General features: G+C 45.5%; 1 protein-coding gene across 1 annotated transcript; it reads right to left on the reverse strand.

The window, feature by feature from the left end:
* Positions 1-10,852: 10,852 nt before the first annotated feature.
* On the reverse strand, positions 10,853-15,527 carry SOCS2 (suppressor of cytokine signaling 2). The gene is made up of 3 exons (XM_061204889.1): positions 15,299-15,527; positions 13,510-13,870; positions 10,853-11,869 (listed from the first exon to the last, which is right to left on the reverse strand). Exons 2-3 carry the CDS (start codon positions 13,646-13,648, stop codon positions 11,412-11,414), a joined length of 597 nt encoding a protein of 198 aa, XP_061060872.1. The 5' UTR covers positions 13,649-13,870; positions 15,299-15,527; the 3' UTR covers positions 10,853-11,411.
* Between the last annotated feature and the right edge of the window lie 242 nt (positions 15,528-15,769).

A 15,769-nucleotide genomic window follows, 5' to 3' on the forward strand; every position in this document is an offset into this window, starting at 1 on the left:
AACACTCTATGACATAAATCACAGCAAGATCCTTTTTGACCCACCTCCTAGAGAAATGGAAATAAAAACACAAATAAACAAATGGGACCTAATGAAACTTAAAAGCTTTTGCACAGCAAAGGAAACCATAAACAAGACGAAAAGACAACCCTCAGAATGAGAGACAATATTTGCAAACGAAGCAACTGACAAAGGATTAGTCTCCAAAATTTACAAGGAGCCCATGCAGCTCAATATCAAAAAAACAAACAACCCAATCAAAAAATGGGCAGAAGACCTAAATAGACATTTCTCCAAAGAAGATCTGCAGATTGCCAACAAACACATGAAAGGATGCTCAACATCACTAATCAGAGAAATGCAAATCAAAACTACAATGAGGTTTCACCTCACACCAGTCAGAATGGCCATCATCAAAAAATCTAGAAACAATAAATGCTGGAGAGGGTGTGGAGAAAAGGGAACTCTCTTGCACTGTTGGTGGGAATGTAAATTGATACAGCCACTATGGAGAACAGTATGATAGTTCCTTAAAAAACTAAAAAAAGGACTACCATATGACCCAGCAATCCCACTACTGGGGATATACCCTGAGAAAACCATAATTCAGAAAGAGTCATGTACCACAATGTTCATTGCAGCTCTATTTACAATAGCCAGGACATGGAAGCAACCTAAGTGTCCATCAACAGATGAATGGATAAAGAAGATATGGCACATATACACAATGGAATATTACTCAGCCATAAAAAGAAATGAAATTGAGTTATTTGCAGTGAGGTGGATGGACCTAGAGTCTGTCATACAGAGTGAAGTAAGTCAGAAAGAGAAAAACAACCACCGTATGCTAACACATATATATGGAATCTAAAAAAAAAAACATGGTTCTGAAGAACCTAGGGGCAGGACAGGAATAAAGATGCAGACGTAAAGAATGGACTTGAGGACGTGGGGAGGGGGAAGGGTAAGCTGGGACAAAGTGAGAGAATGGCATGGACACATATACACTACCAAATGTAAAATAGATAGCTAGTGCGAAGCAGCCACATAGCACAGGGAGATCAGCTCGGTGCTTTGCGAAGACCTAGAGGGGTGGCATAGGGAGGGTGGGAGGGAGACGCAAGAGGGAGGAGATATGGGGATATATGTATATGTATAGCTGATTCACTTTGTTATAAAGCAGAAACTAACACACCATTGTAAAGCAATTATACTCCAATAAAGATGTTAAAAAAAAAGGGGAGGGGGTGCTATGTGTGTTCTGTAAAGTTTACCTGAGGTCAAATTGGTCAAGCTAGGGAGGAGAAAAAAAAAAAGAAGGAAGCAAGGTATACACGGCATGAAATATGTGGTGATTATTACTGCTGCTCACCTAATTTGTCTGTTTTTCTCCTCCTCTTGGGCACAGGGAGGACTGGACTGCCTGGCCCTCTCGTGGTTGGGTGGCACCATTTTGCAGAGTTCTGGCCAATGAGTTGGGAATAGAAGTGACAGCATTTAAATGCCAACAAGACATCCTCAGATTTCTCCTTTCCCACTGGCTCCCACCACGTTTGAGGAGGTAGCTGCTTTGCCAGCCTTGGTTCCAGAATGACTAAGAGAAGAGTTTCCCTGGTGACACATGTATGGGCAGAGAAATCTGTGTTACTTTAAGAAGCAATCCTTTGTTGTTTTAAGCCTCTGAGAATTTGGGGTTGTTTGTTTTGCAGCATAACCTAGCTTATTATGACTGACACATTATTCAAATAATTTACCTCCAGAGAAAGGAAAAGCGTGATAGGGAAGAGATGGTGTGTTATGGTTGACCTGGATAGAGCCCTAAAGGAGATTAGTGGAAGAGAGGAAAGGTGTAAATTCAGATGTAAAGGATCCTTCCAAGCTGGGTGCCCAGGGCTTGGGGAGATCTTGTATTACTTCTGAAATCAAAGTCCTAATAATACTATAATTACAAATTAGGCAAAGTCATAGCACTCTTGATATTAACTACATAAGACTAAAAGGTACATGGCCTAGCATACACCACTGAGGTATATGCTGGCTGCAGGCCTCAGAGCTTAAAAGCATTTGTAAGCTTACTCAGAAAAAGGATAGAAGAGTGAATAAAAGCATGGATTTTGGAATTAGATGGGCCTGAATTCAAATCTCAGTTCTACTTCTTAAATCAGCCTAAGTGTCAGTCTTCTTATCTCTAAAGTGGAGATAAAAACAGAACCTACTTCAGAGGTTTGATGGGAGCACTAACTGAGGTCATATCTGTAAAGTGTCAAGTGCACTGCCTGGTATTACTAAATCTTCTAGCTTTTTCCAGTCCCCTGGAAGCCCAAGGGTTGGCTGGTTATAGAATGACTGCCTTACTGTCCTGCCTTGAACATAGCAAATCCCATGCCTACCCAATGCAGCTTCAAACTGGATCTCATGGGAGCTTTCAGCCATTACCAGGCTCAGTGCTGTATCTCTGCCTATGACTTCTGCACACTCCCACCCTCCTAGGCTATCAAGACCAGTGCCCCACTTTAAAAGAGATCCAGGAAAATCCAAATATGCAAGATGATAGATTGGGGCAGGATTATTCATGCTCCAAGATTCTTGTCATTATGCCAAAGAGTCCAAAAATTTCCTTAGTCCTTTGCAGGTTTCTTTCTTTCCTTTTAATAAATTGTTTGACAGAGAAAAGGAAAAATAAAACTCAATGACGTCTTTATCCATTAATGATTGATCAAAAATGAGAAAAATCTACGTAAGTGGGAAAAATGACTTGCAAAAGCATATCCTCTGCCCACAATTTTCTGGGAGCACATCTATTGTGTTGGTCAGGAAGCAGAGCACAGACAGACCTCCAGGTCCCTAAACAATGAAAATTCATCCAGCGGGTTATTGTGATAATGGCTGACACACATCAGATTCCTGTTTCTTCATCACAACCAAGATCTAAAAACCCAAGTCCAAACTCTATGATTATAGGGTAGTGCGCAAAGATCCATAGCCAGGAGAAAACACAAATTCTTCTGACCAGGATGAAAATGGAGTCAACTGACTCCAGCTGTGAAAAAGTACAGAGTTAAGAAGGTATTACTATATTTTCAAAATAAATGAGAATATATTATGGCACAGAAGCAAAATCTACATTACAATTTAAGTCGAAACTGAGACTCCACAGGAATATGGAAATTGCCCCTTCTCAGGCCACTCTCACCCCAATGGCAGAGAGGTTGCTCCTGTATCTTGGCACTTGGGGTACCTCACTGGAAGGGAACAAAAAAGCATGAAGCCACCAAGAGGCCCTAAGAGATTCAGTGTTTGACCCAAGGTCAAACAACCACAAGTGGACTCCAAATTTTCCAGTTGCTAGTTCAAGGTTCTGCCCACTGTAACACCACTTCCTCCTTTCCTGAGAATGGAATCTGCCACTTACCTCAGCCTGCCTGGCGTGGAAGCCGGCCTTCAAAGGGAAGCATGCATCTGGGGGACCCAAAGCCCCAAACTCCAGGGCAAATGTGAGCCTGCACACAAGGAAAAGGAGTCGATGTCTGCACCCTCCCCCTAATCTTCTCCCAAGCCAACCCCTCCTTCCCATCCCCTCACATCTAACTTGTCTCCTTAACTCCACTCTAGCTTTGTTCCAAGCTATTTTCCAAAGGGCCCTTCCAGAGGGATCATATAAAACACAAACCGAGTTCAGTTATTGCCCCATTTAAAAAGCTTTTATCCACTGCCCTCCAGATAAAATTCAAGCGCTTCAGCAAGGCCTATAAGATCTGCCCCGACTTACCTCTGCCTCCTCTTCAGCCTTGTGGGAGAAAGACCTTCCTCACCGAGGGGTCTAACGACTCCTTTCCGCCCTTTAATACTCAGACAAAAGGCACCTTCCTCCAAGGTCTTCCCTAACCCCTCAAAGCAGGTTGATGGCACCTTGTCCACAGGTAATTATTACTGCCTTTATCTTGGCGTTTCACAATAAATTGTTCATGTAGTTAAAGCACCTAAACAACATGGTATCCTGAGAGGCAGAACCAGGCTTCAGAGCCCAACAAAAACCTGGGTTTGAACCATGACTTCCCCACTTACCGGGGAAGCCAAGCCTTCAGTAAATGGGGAAATGCATACCTTAACAGTTTGCTGGGAGGGTTAAATGGAATGACAGTATGAGGTAGAAAACATATTCGATGGTTTAATAAATGTTAGTTCCTCTCCTCTCCATCCCTTCCCATTGGCTATAAGAGCTCCCTTAATGCTAGAACCTTCTTTTTACTCTTTTGTATTCCTGGTGAATAATACAGTAGGCACTTAATAAATGTTGGCAGGAAAAAAACAGAAGAGGGAGGGAGGAATGCAGAGGAGGCAGGAAGGGAGGAAAGGAAGAAGGGAATTAAATAATGAAATGAATGAATGAATGAATGAATGAAGCTAGAAGCAAAAAGAGACCCTGATCTGTTAGAGCTAACAAAGTTACTATACACACTGGTCATATGACTGTGAGAATGTCATAGCCTTCTCTACTAATAAACTCTGAAAGGATATCTGCAGATACTACTGTCACTAAGAAAAGACCCTGAATCCGGAGACTGGCAGATCTACCAGCAGAAGGCATTGTAGTCCAATATAGGATTGGCACACATACTTTAAAAAATTTTCATTCCCCAAATTGTTCATTCCTATTCCACTCTAAATGCTGGGCTTAACACAAACGAGAATACAAATAAACTGATCTTACTCTAGTGAGGTCTCAATTAACACACATAGATCAGTGGTAAACCAGAGGGGGGGAAAAGAAGCCTTAATTTGTAGTGCCTGCCAGTTTCTGTGGTGTAAATACTCCCACCATGGGTGATTTCAATCTACTAATGACACACTTATAATGATTTAGCTCCCAAAATCCCTAAGCATTTAACAACTGGCTCTCAGGAGCCCTCAGCACACCACTGATTCTCCATTCCTCTTAATTTTCTCATTTTTGCCATTTTTTTAGTCACTCTGTTGTTTTTTAACGTCCTTATTGCCTGATGGACAAGGAAAACAAAAGAGAGAGCAGATGATTTTTCTGTCAGTGGTTCTAGCAAAGGAGATTGAAGAGGGAGGAAGCTGAAACTGCTATGTGTTTGTGGGTTTCAATTATCCCTATTCTCTCTGCCCCTTATTACTGCAGATAACTGAGCAGATGCCCTAATCAAATGTGCAAAATATAAACATACTTTCTGATCAAATATAGAATTAATGGCCACAACCTGGTAATAGAAATGAGGCCAAAAAAAGCTATGCTAGAAACCTAAGAAGGGTCAAGTTCATCAAATGGCAGAGGGGAAAATGGACAGAGGACCTCAATAGACATTTTTCCAAAGAAGACATACAGATGGCCAACAGGCACATGAGAAGATGCTCAATATCATTAATCATCAGGGAAATGCAAATCAAAACCACAATGAGACACCACCTCACACCTGTCAGAATGGCCATCATCAAAAAATACAACAAATAACAAATGTTAGCGAAGATGTGGAGCAAAGAACCATCATGCATTGCTGGTGGGAATATAAACTGGTGCAGCCACTTTGGAAAACAGTACGGAGATTCCTGAAAAAATTAAAACTAGAACTACCATACGATTCAGCAATTCCACTCCTGGGTATTTACCCGAAGAAAACAAAAACACTAAACTGAAAAGATACGTGCATCCCCATGTTCATTGCAGTATATTTACAATAGCAAACATATGGAAAGAACCAAAGTGTGCAGCCATAGACGAATGGATAAAGATGTGATATATATATATACAATGGAATACTACTCAGCCTTTAAAAAAAAAAAAAGAATGAAATCTTGCCTTTTGTGACAACATGGATGGACCTTGGGGGTATTATGCTGAGTGAAATAAGTCAGAGAAAAATACCATATGATCTCACTTATATGTGGAATCTAAAAACAAAACAAACAAAACAAAATGAAAACAGACCCATAGAGAGAACAAACAGGTGGAGGGGGATGGGCAGGACAGGTGAAGGGAATTAAGAGGTACAAACTTCAAGTTATAAAATAAGTCAAGGGGATGTAAAATGAGGCAGAAGGAACATGGTCAATAATACTGTAATGACTTCGTATGGGGACAAGTGGTTACTAGACTTGTGGTGATCATTTCAAAACGTATTTAAATGCCAAATCACTATATCGTACACCTGAAACTAACATAATATTGTACATCAACTATAGTTCAACTTTTAAAAAGATGGCAGAGGGCATGTTAAAATGGGAAATCAGACAACTCCTCTGGATAGAAATAAACAGGGAAAATATTTTTCTGAATGTTAAAGATCACAGCAGCTCTCTGGACCAAAATCTAAACAGGAAAAAGCACACCAAACTAACAGAAGGGAAAACCGTTTAGCAAAATGTAAGTTTTTATCTTAACATGGTTGGAAACTGGAGAGAGATAAATTTTATGAAGTTCTGTGATGAAGCCTCACTCTCTCTGCCATAGGAAAGGGGCTCCTTGGGTGGTATTTATGCTTAGACAGAAGAGGAAGACAGCTGGCAATATTTCCTTCCCTCTCACTAGGACTCTGGCTTGCCTTCCCCTTCCCTCTGTTTCTAACAGAGGCAGCACTACCTGAGTAATAATACTTCACGAAATATGCTCCTGATCTCTAGGGCAAGTCAGAGTTCCTATAAGTTAAGGATGCAGTTCAGAGTGAGAATTGTCTATGAAAGCAGTTTTATGGCTCAGTAGATGTTTATTGGTGCTACCCCATTCTCTGTGACAACACTCGTGTGATCCAGCCTCTCTCGTTGACAAAGCTCCCGAAGGAATATCCAGGTTTTGCTCCATGATTTCAGCTGACTTACTATCTAGGCATTTGGTACTCTGGGGCTTTTAAGAAGCTTCTGTGGCAACAGCTGTTACTTTACTTTAGTAATAAAGTTAAAGTAACCTGAACTCAAGCCACATAGAGGAAAAAATTAGAAACATCAAAAATATGTGAAGATGAGAATACAAGAAAACCATGCTTACATAGGAGAATGAAACGAAACTATCACAGATTCATTTTTACAGATAGATATCCAAAAGGGAAGGAACAGAGGGTATTTCCATTCCATTCAAATGAAGGGCAACTTAGTGAAGAAGCAGCTTCTGATACTTTACATAAAAAGAGTTAAAAAATGCACATGACAAAAGTGTGGCATTTGGGGCTGGCTACTTGTTTCAAAACCTGAAAGGAATCAAAGAATGAGACAAAGAGACAGATTTAATCTTAAGGATCCTAAATCACTCAGTTACCCAACTCAGGGAGAAGGTAATTAACTACCCCATTTCACTGGAGTATAATCTGGTCAGCAGGGCTGGGTCAGATGAGCAAACAGAGCAACCGCATGCTCCAAAAGGGGGAAAGTAAGGGAGGAATGAACTGAGCCATTAGGACCAAGAGCAGGTGAAAGAAAGAATGGCTCCCCTGGTGAGGACAGGAGGGTAGGCAGTCACTGGGCCAACAGGCATCACCAGCTGGGCGTGAGTCACATCTGGCAGAGGCAAAAATGAGATCACAAAACAGCATGGATGGCAGGGTTTCGATTTTAAAGCAGCAAGTAGATTAGAAACGTTGAGGAGTTAAAAATTAATGCAAAACTCTGATGTGAATCAAAACATCATGAAAACCAGCAGAAGCCGATTCTTCTGGAGTTCGGTGGAAGGAGCCAAGAACCGGGAATTAGCCCGCAGAGTATTCCCAAGGCCCACTGTCTAAATTCCAAAGGAAGGAAAACCCAATGTTCAAAGAACTGTAGGGCGTACAGGGTCGCCAAAGAAAAGTACTGATGACTGAAACAAAGGGTAGGAGGGTGCAGCTTTTACAAATACTAAACCTGAGTTTAAAATATCTGTGTTCCAATATGGACTCCGCCCTTGACTTGCTGGGTTGATGGTGTGTGTGTCTCTGTGCACATGTGCACGCGATTCTCCTGATCTCCCCGGGGCTGGGTGTCTTCCTCAGTAAAATGACGGACCTAAATTATGTCATCTGAGAAGTGGTTTCAAGCTTTATTCTAGGAAGTGAAAAAATTGGGAGAGGAGAATGCAGGCCACTTAGTAAACAAAAGGCCTAGAATGAATGACAACACTTTTTTGCTCCAAAGGCTAGAAACCTCGGACACAGGAGAGCCTCTGCCTAGCTGTTAGATGTCACCACTGCCACTCCACCCCCACTCCTTGTGCCTAAACCCTCAGCTGAGAAGGGCATGGCCTGGTCCTGGGACATTCCATCCCATGGATTATTTGATGACGTGTCTCTCTCCTACCCTCCTCCCAGAGTACAATTTTCTAAAAGCAGAGAAAAATCCTTCCCAAGAAAATAAACACTCCCAAACAACTGTCCCATTCTGTTACCTATTTGGATTACGTAATTGCTATGAAGTCAAGACTTTCTTATTGACACGCCAGAAAAGACCTCTCAGCTCATAAGCTGAACCGCCTTTTCTCCACTGTCCAAAGCCCTAAAAAACCTCCAAGTCCCTAAAAAGCAGTCCCCAGTGCCCACTGAGATAGAATGAAAAACTCCACCGCCTCAACTCTGCTCAGAATGGAAACTCAGATCAAAATATTTTAAATCTGTGGGGATGTAAGTCCTGTATACTATATTCCTCGACAATAACAAACCCTTACTGATGCCCCAAACTGCCCTACATAGAAGGAGAACACTGATATTTTTTCTGATTCTGTTGAGAATAATTTAGACAAGTGTACAATCTTAACTCTTTTGTTGGCCAGTCTGTAAAATGGGGTGACCGATAATTGGTAACTGGCATCACTTACCAGCCACCGGGTAAAACAGTTAACCCCCTCCTGACCCACCCCGACACTAGGAAAAAACCACTAGGCCAAGCTGGCTCCAATCCCACAGAGCACAACGCTAACTAAGATACCTATACTTTTCCCGTTGAGGCACCAGTAAAAAGGCTGAGGGTTCCTCTTACAACCTGCTCTAACTTGTTCGTCTGGATCAATGTAGAAATAGCAGCAAATTGCTCTTCGTAATTCCTCTCCAGGAATAAAAAGGACTAGGATATTCCTGGAATGCCTCCTCACTCACAAATTAGAAGGTATACCTCTTATAATCACTGTACTATGCTCAGTGTGAAGATTACATGAGATAATGCATGGAATGTGCTGAGCGAGCATCTGGCACACAATAAACTCAATAAATCAATGATGTTACTAATTGTAAAAACAACAACACACAAACAACAAAACAAAACCAAAAAAACGGTGGGGGGGGGGACTGTTTCCTGATGCTTATCGACTTACTTGGAATAGGGAAGATCGAAACATAAGACAATAATAGTTCCACAGCACAATCCAGAGATGTTTTTGCTGTCCTCTGGTTTTCTTGTAATCAGTCACTTGATAGCCATTAAGAAGAACTTTCCACAATGCCACGGGTACTCACACCCCACCATACATCCAACTCTCAATAACTGAGAGGTAGCAGAGTGTTTGAAATAATGAGGACAGAAATGCAAAAGACCTTAAAGAAATTCCACAGAGCCCCTTGGCACCAATCATGTGGAAGTTTTGCCAGAAAAGCCAAACATCCCACACCACACAATGGTTCTTGGTGGAAAAAGAGGGTAAATAAAGCACAGATTCTGAGCATCCTTATGAGAAGGCTACCTCCCCATCAGAGACCAGACCTTAAAAGTCTAGCTCTTCTGTAAATTTTAGGTTACAAATAAATTCTTCCTAAGGCACACCTAGCAATCTTTTGTGTTTGGCTCTGCTGTCTGGACACGCACAGTTATGTTTTCCTTCCAGGCACAAAACCGGTTTTTAAGAGCTTCATGAAAATATTCATATTTTCATGATATGCGATTAACAGGTTTTACTATAATTTATAACTGAATTTTCTTGTTCACTTGGGGCACACACATGATATACTAGGCTCACCTTCCCAGTGACACACCATAGTATGCAGCTATGCAGGACATTTTGTTTTAAAGGCAAAAAAATGAATAATGTCTGAACTCCAGAAAAGATGGTGCATTTGCAACAGTCGTGAGACCGTGTGGCAAAAAAAAAAAAAAAATGGCCATAAAACTCTTACTTTGTATTTTGTACTGTGCCTATTCAACCTGTAAAAATTTTTGTAGTTTCTAAACCAGGTTTTTCGGAAACACAACGGGCGTTAGTATTATGCCTTTTCAAGTTGTAAAAGACCAGGCCACTTGGCAATTCTTGTAGTTTCTAAACCATGCTTTCCAAAATGCAAAGGGCAAGTGTGACCTGTAACTTTAGAGAAGGGCAAGCAACGTTCTACCTCTGGCTGAATATTTAGTTATTTCACTTGACGTAAGTTTTTATGGCAACCCTCTATTACCATGAAAGTGTATGTCCTCTACGATTCAAAGTAATTAAGTGCAACTTGTGAAAGTCAGGTTTTTTTATTTAATACATTCTAATCAAATAGTAACAGCAGTAAATAAACACTTTGAAAAACAAGCAGGTATCCCCCTATATCTGGAAGAAAATTAAGTCAGAGTATTCTACATGGTAGAAGGGAGACAATTGCTAATGTCCATGGTTAGACCACTTGGAAATTTCTAAAGCCATTTCTGAAAAATCAATGGCAACAGGTTGTGGGACACAGCTACTTCAAAGGGTAAAATGTCTCTATCTACATGGTTTTATTAACAGGGATTGAGTTGCACCTGTATAGCATGACATTCTTGTCTTTAGCCTTAAAGGAAAAGAAGAAGTCTTTTCCATTTGCACCAGTTTGAAATATTTCTGAAATAAGGCTCCCTTGAAATGGATTACTACAGTACTCATTCACATGAGAGAGTTCATACATGTAGTAAAAAGACAAATACAGGATTTCATGGTCACTTTTTTTGGTTGATTTGGTTAATTGCATAAAATGAAGGATAAATACTCACAAGCATATCTGTTTAACAAATCTCCTAAGTACATCAGAATGCAAAATATCAAATGTCCTAAAATAGACTCTGATCACCAGGCATACAAAATTGAAGTTAAGCCTGTGTCAGTTTGGTTCCTTCCACTTCTTCAGCACTCCTAAGTGGAGCTCTTTCTCTACTGCCGGTGCTGGCACCTTCCACCTAACAGGAACCTCAGAAAGGCAAAGAGTTCTGATAAAGTGTTCCTTCAGCCTTTACTTGGGACGTTTTATTTTTAACTTAAAAGGATAAACTGGTCTTGGTCAGCCTTAGGAAGGGAAGCATCACTCAGGTGAAAATATTTGGGGGAACTTTAAATACCTAGCTACCCCTCCACACGTTTAAATTAGATTGACTTCAGCTGTTCTTAGAATTCCGCGTAGTTATCCAGAGCCGTCACTCAAGTTTTGGTTCTCTTTTACATAGCTGCATTCGGAGATACTCTATAGGAGGCATGTTTAGAAAAAGAGAAACACTTATACCTGGAATTTATATTCTTCCAAGTAATCTTTTAGTCTTGTTGGTAAAGGCAGTCCCCAGATGGTACCGGTACATTTGTTAATGGTGAGTCTACAGAGATGCTGCAGAGGTGGTGCTGATGTGTAGAGCGGTTTGGTCAGATAAAGGTGAACAGTGCCGTTCCGGGGGCCTTCTGGGCCCGTCCGCTTATCCTTGCACATCTGAACATAGTAGTCGATCAGATGAACCACACTGTCAAATTGTTTAAGCTTGGACTTGACACATATGATAGAGTCCAATCTAAATTTCCCATCTTGGTATTCGATGCGAAGATTAGTTGGTCCAGCTGATGTTTTAACAGATATTGTTAGTAGGTAGTCTGAATGCGAACTATCTCTAATCAAGAAAGTTCCTTCTGGTGCCTCTTTTAATTTCTCTTTGGCTTCATTAACAGTCATACTTCCCCAGTACCAACCTGGGGTTTTTGTTCAAAAGAAAAAGAAAAGAGAGTAAAATAGTTATTATAGAGAATTTTTTAAATAGGGTAAATACTTGGCAACAATTTTTCTAGCTCTAAAAAGAAGTGTGTGAAAGTTTACCAGAGGCTACCATAAATACTTTCTATAGAAATTTGATGAAAACATAGGTCCATTTTATTTTCTGAACAAACTGCAAGCCAGTTTTCTTTTTTAAAAAGTAACTTTCTGTAGCCGTTCTTTAAACTCTCTTAAGACTTTCTCCTAACAAAACAAAAGAATGTTTGCAATATGACACACTGGCTGACCAGGCATGATGCTTCTCCACTAGTCAAGTGAAATCAAAGATTTAATGTAAATTAAGTCAGAAGTTAGAAATAAAAGCCATGCCCTTAAAAAAGTGGAAAACCCAACTCCAGTTAATTCCAACAAGATAAAAAGAAGCAACTTTTTGGATGGCTGGTGTCCACTCCCACCCTCCCCAAATCTGTTAGCGGCTGCATCCATATATCTCTTTTCAAAGTCCTGGAAAGCACCGCTATTTACTTGTTTTAAGAGTGCAGTTCTAGTATGATACAATAGCTTCTGTTCGCTGCTTTGATTACAACTACCTTATCAGCCACTGAGAAATGAGAGAAAGCCCAATTGATAATTAGTACTTCCAGTTTACAGTCTTTCATAAACTCTTTTGGACTTTGCCCTAATTCAAATCCAATCACAACCGTCGGTCTCCCCAGCATTCTCGAGTCTACCTGCCAGTTCCATCTCCCATCCCGTTTTCAAAAGTGACTTAGCGACATCTTACAGTTTAAAAGTTTGAACAATGCTCCCCCCCTCCAAAAAAAAACTTGCTCGGGTACCTGCGATCTGCCGGTTCCTCCCGCTGAGGGAAAGCCCGTGGCCTGCACGGAAAGACCGGAACCGCAAGTGAAGGAACTTTTCCTTCTCCCTACTGCTACCAAAACTTCAACTTTGCCCCACACGTAAGCTTTGAGGATCCTGATTTTGAAAGCCTGCAGGTTTGCCAGAATCTTTTTTTCCATCTTTTCTTCTTTCAGATGCCGAGAGACGACAGCGAGCCGCGCAAAGCGCAAGACTGCGCTCGAAACAAGCGAGGCCAAGCTCGGCTGGGGCTTCGCAGCCCGCCCTTCTCCCGGCTTTGCGGCAGTCCTGAGCGGCAATCTGTCGGTCCCCGAACTTGGCCGCCAAGATTCCAGGCTGCAGCGGCTGCCCGGCCCGGGAGCCAGATGCAGCTGAAGCTGCGGGCAGCGCAGCGCCCACTCGCCGCCCTCTCACCCCGCGGACAGGAAAGACGCCGGGCACTTTCTCCGGCTAAGGTCCGAGCCCGAGTGCCGACCCCCAAACGGCCGCGGAAAATAGCAAAAATTCCAGCGCCCTAAGAGTCTATTTCCAAAGAGTCCTTCTAGCGCTCTAACCTCCCCTAGGCCTCTGAGTCCCTCGAGAACCACTTTTCTTTCGCATTCCAAGGATCCAAGTCCGTAGGGGCATTCTCCCCGCGGTTCCCTGAGCTGGGGCGCGGACGGTAGCGATTGCTTCCCAGCCTCGCTAGCACAACCGCATCCTTGTCTTTGGGGAGGCGCCCCCTTCTCGCACGCATTGCGGCCGGTCCGCTCCCTACCTGTGTCACTAAGTTCCCGCAGGGCCTTCGCCAGACGCGCCGCCTCCGGGGACGGCTCCTCCGCCGACCCCGAGGTCCCCCAATGGCTCGGCGTCCCTTCCGCGCCATTCCCGGAGGGCTCGAGGCACCGCAGGGTCATGGGAGAAGGGTCACCGCGGCAAAGACAGGTGGCCGCCCGAGATGGGGTCAGAGAGGGGCACGCGTCCTTCTTAGAAGTCAGTAGGAACCCCAAAACGAGTCCCTGAGGGGTCCGCGAAATGGAAATGGAGGGGGAGGTAATGGGGAGCCGCTGGTTCTTCCTCCCCGGGTCCCGGTGCACGGATGGCAAAATCCCCCGCAGGCGCGGTCACGCACAGTTTGCCTGCAAAGAGAAAGTGGAGGGTTGGGTCAGTCGGAACTGGACCCCTGCGGCCGGGGCGTGGGTGGAGGGACAGAGACGTGGAAAATCCCGGGAATCCTCCGCGTCTGCGCTCCTGCACCATTTAACCCCGACCATCCAGTTACTGCCCGGGCCCATTCTAGAGAAAGAAGGATAAAGAGAGAGCAGGGATCCAAGACGCAAGAGTTGGGGCGGGGGAGAGGATGAGGGTGGCGAACCGGCTTCTTTCCCGCCCAGGGCTGCTGGCTGAAATCGCAGACTAGGAGATGAGAAAAGCAAAGAGTCACCTGCGGGTACGGTGGTAAACAGGCCTCAGTCAAGGACAAGAAGAAAAATGTAAAAAGGAAAGAATAGGAGAGGTCCCCACTTGGCATTCCTATCTCACACTCCGCACAGCCCGGGGAGCCCCAGGAGGAAGCAACCCGCACAAACCTAGTTCCCGGCCCTACAGCGCCGCGGGGCTTCCCGGGCAGAGCCGGCAGCCCGGGACGCGGAGGTGCGGGAGCTGCCGCAGCCCTGCAGGAGAGGCTGCCTCGCTCCCCTCCCCCCGCTTCCCGGAGCTCGCTTGGGGCAGGGGTTGGGGGCGTCGTGGCGGCCGCTCCCGAGGCCGGGCGGCTGAGGCTGCTGTTGCCGCCGCGAGCGCTGTCGAGGAATCTGCCCGAGCGCGCAGCCCGCGCGGGGGCTCCGAGCCCTGACCCGAGCAGGGGGCCGAGCAGGCGGCAGAGAGCGCTGCGGGACGTGCTAGACAACCAACGCTGAGCCCTTACCTCGGCCTCGGCCGCCGCTGCCGCCTCCGCACCAGGCAGCCTCCCCAGCAGGCATGGGGCGGGGGAGCCGGGAGGGGCCCGGGAGGAGGGGTGTCTGCCCGAGTTTCCCCTGTTGACTTTTAATTTGGGAACGAGATGCCTGGGGATGTGACGAGCCTTGGGCTTAGCGGCGGGGGCGGCCGGAGTTCTCTGCACAGAGGGCAAACGTGAACCCCGGGGACCATCGCCTCGATTTGCCGGGCTCTAACACCCCCTCCGGGCTCGGACACCCCCGACCCGGGGCAGCTGCTGGGCTCCCTCCGGCTGCAACCAAGGAGATGAGGAGAGAGGGAGGGAGGAAAGAGGGCGGGAGGCAGGCGGGTGGGGAGGAGCGGGAGATCAGCTTATTAGGAGGATTATTAATCTGGATGGCAGTTTAGGGGAGGAAAAACAAAAACAAAAACTCTAGAGACTTCCAGACGCCGGGAAAGAACCGGAGAAAGCAGGCAGTAGCTCCCAGCCTCGGGGCAGAGCCGCAGCTCGGGCTCTCTAGCCCAGAGGCTCCAAACTGCGGAAGCCAAGGCTGCCCCGCGCTCTCGGCCGCGCCCCAGTGCCCTCCCCAGCCCTCCTGGGGGCGGAGCCTTTGGGGTCCCGGGCCCGATACCTGCCGCGGGCCCCTGCCCGAGCTCCTCCGGCGCCCCAGCTGTAGGCGACGGGGATCCTGAGGCTGTGCGCCCGGGGCCCCGGCGCGCACTGTCCGCGGCCCGCGCAGTGCCAGTGGCGGCGGGCGAGAAGGCTCATGCTTCAAGGGAAGCCCAAGGCCCGCGAGCCGCGGCGGCGGCGGCGAGACTAGACAAGAGTTAAATGTCTGTCCCCGGAGCGCTGTGTGCGCGCGACTTCCCAGACCTACGCGCCTCCCTCCCTCCCCGCCTCTCTCCCTAGTCCGCGCTCCCCGCGCGCCCCGCCCCGCGGCTGCGGAGGCCGCTTTCCAGGAACTTTCCAGGAATCCACCTCACGTGACCGCGGCCCCCGCTACTGCTTTAAAGAGACTCCGGTGCTAATGCGCAGGCTTCAGGGGAGACGGGCTCAGAGCGTTCGGTTGCCGGCCAGGGCGGGTTGGATGCCTGGGAATCTG

This window comes from Eubalaena glacialis, chromosome 11, assembly GCF_028564815.1.
Source record: "Eubalaena glacialis isolate mEubGla1 chromosome 11, mEubGla1.1.hap2.+ XY, whole genome shotgun sequence".
In the NCBI taxonomy this organism is placed as follows: domain Eukaryota; kingdom Metazoa; phylum Chordata; class Mammalia; order Artiodactyla; family Balaenidae; genus Eubalaena; species Eubalaena glacialis.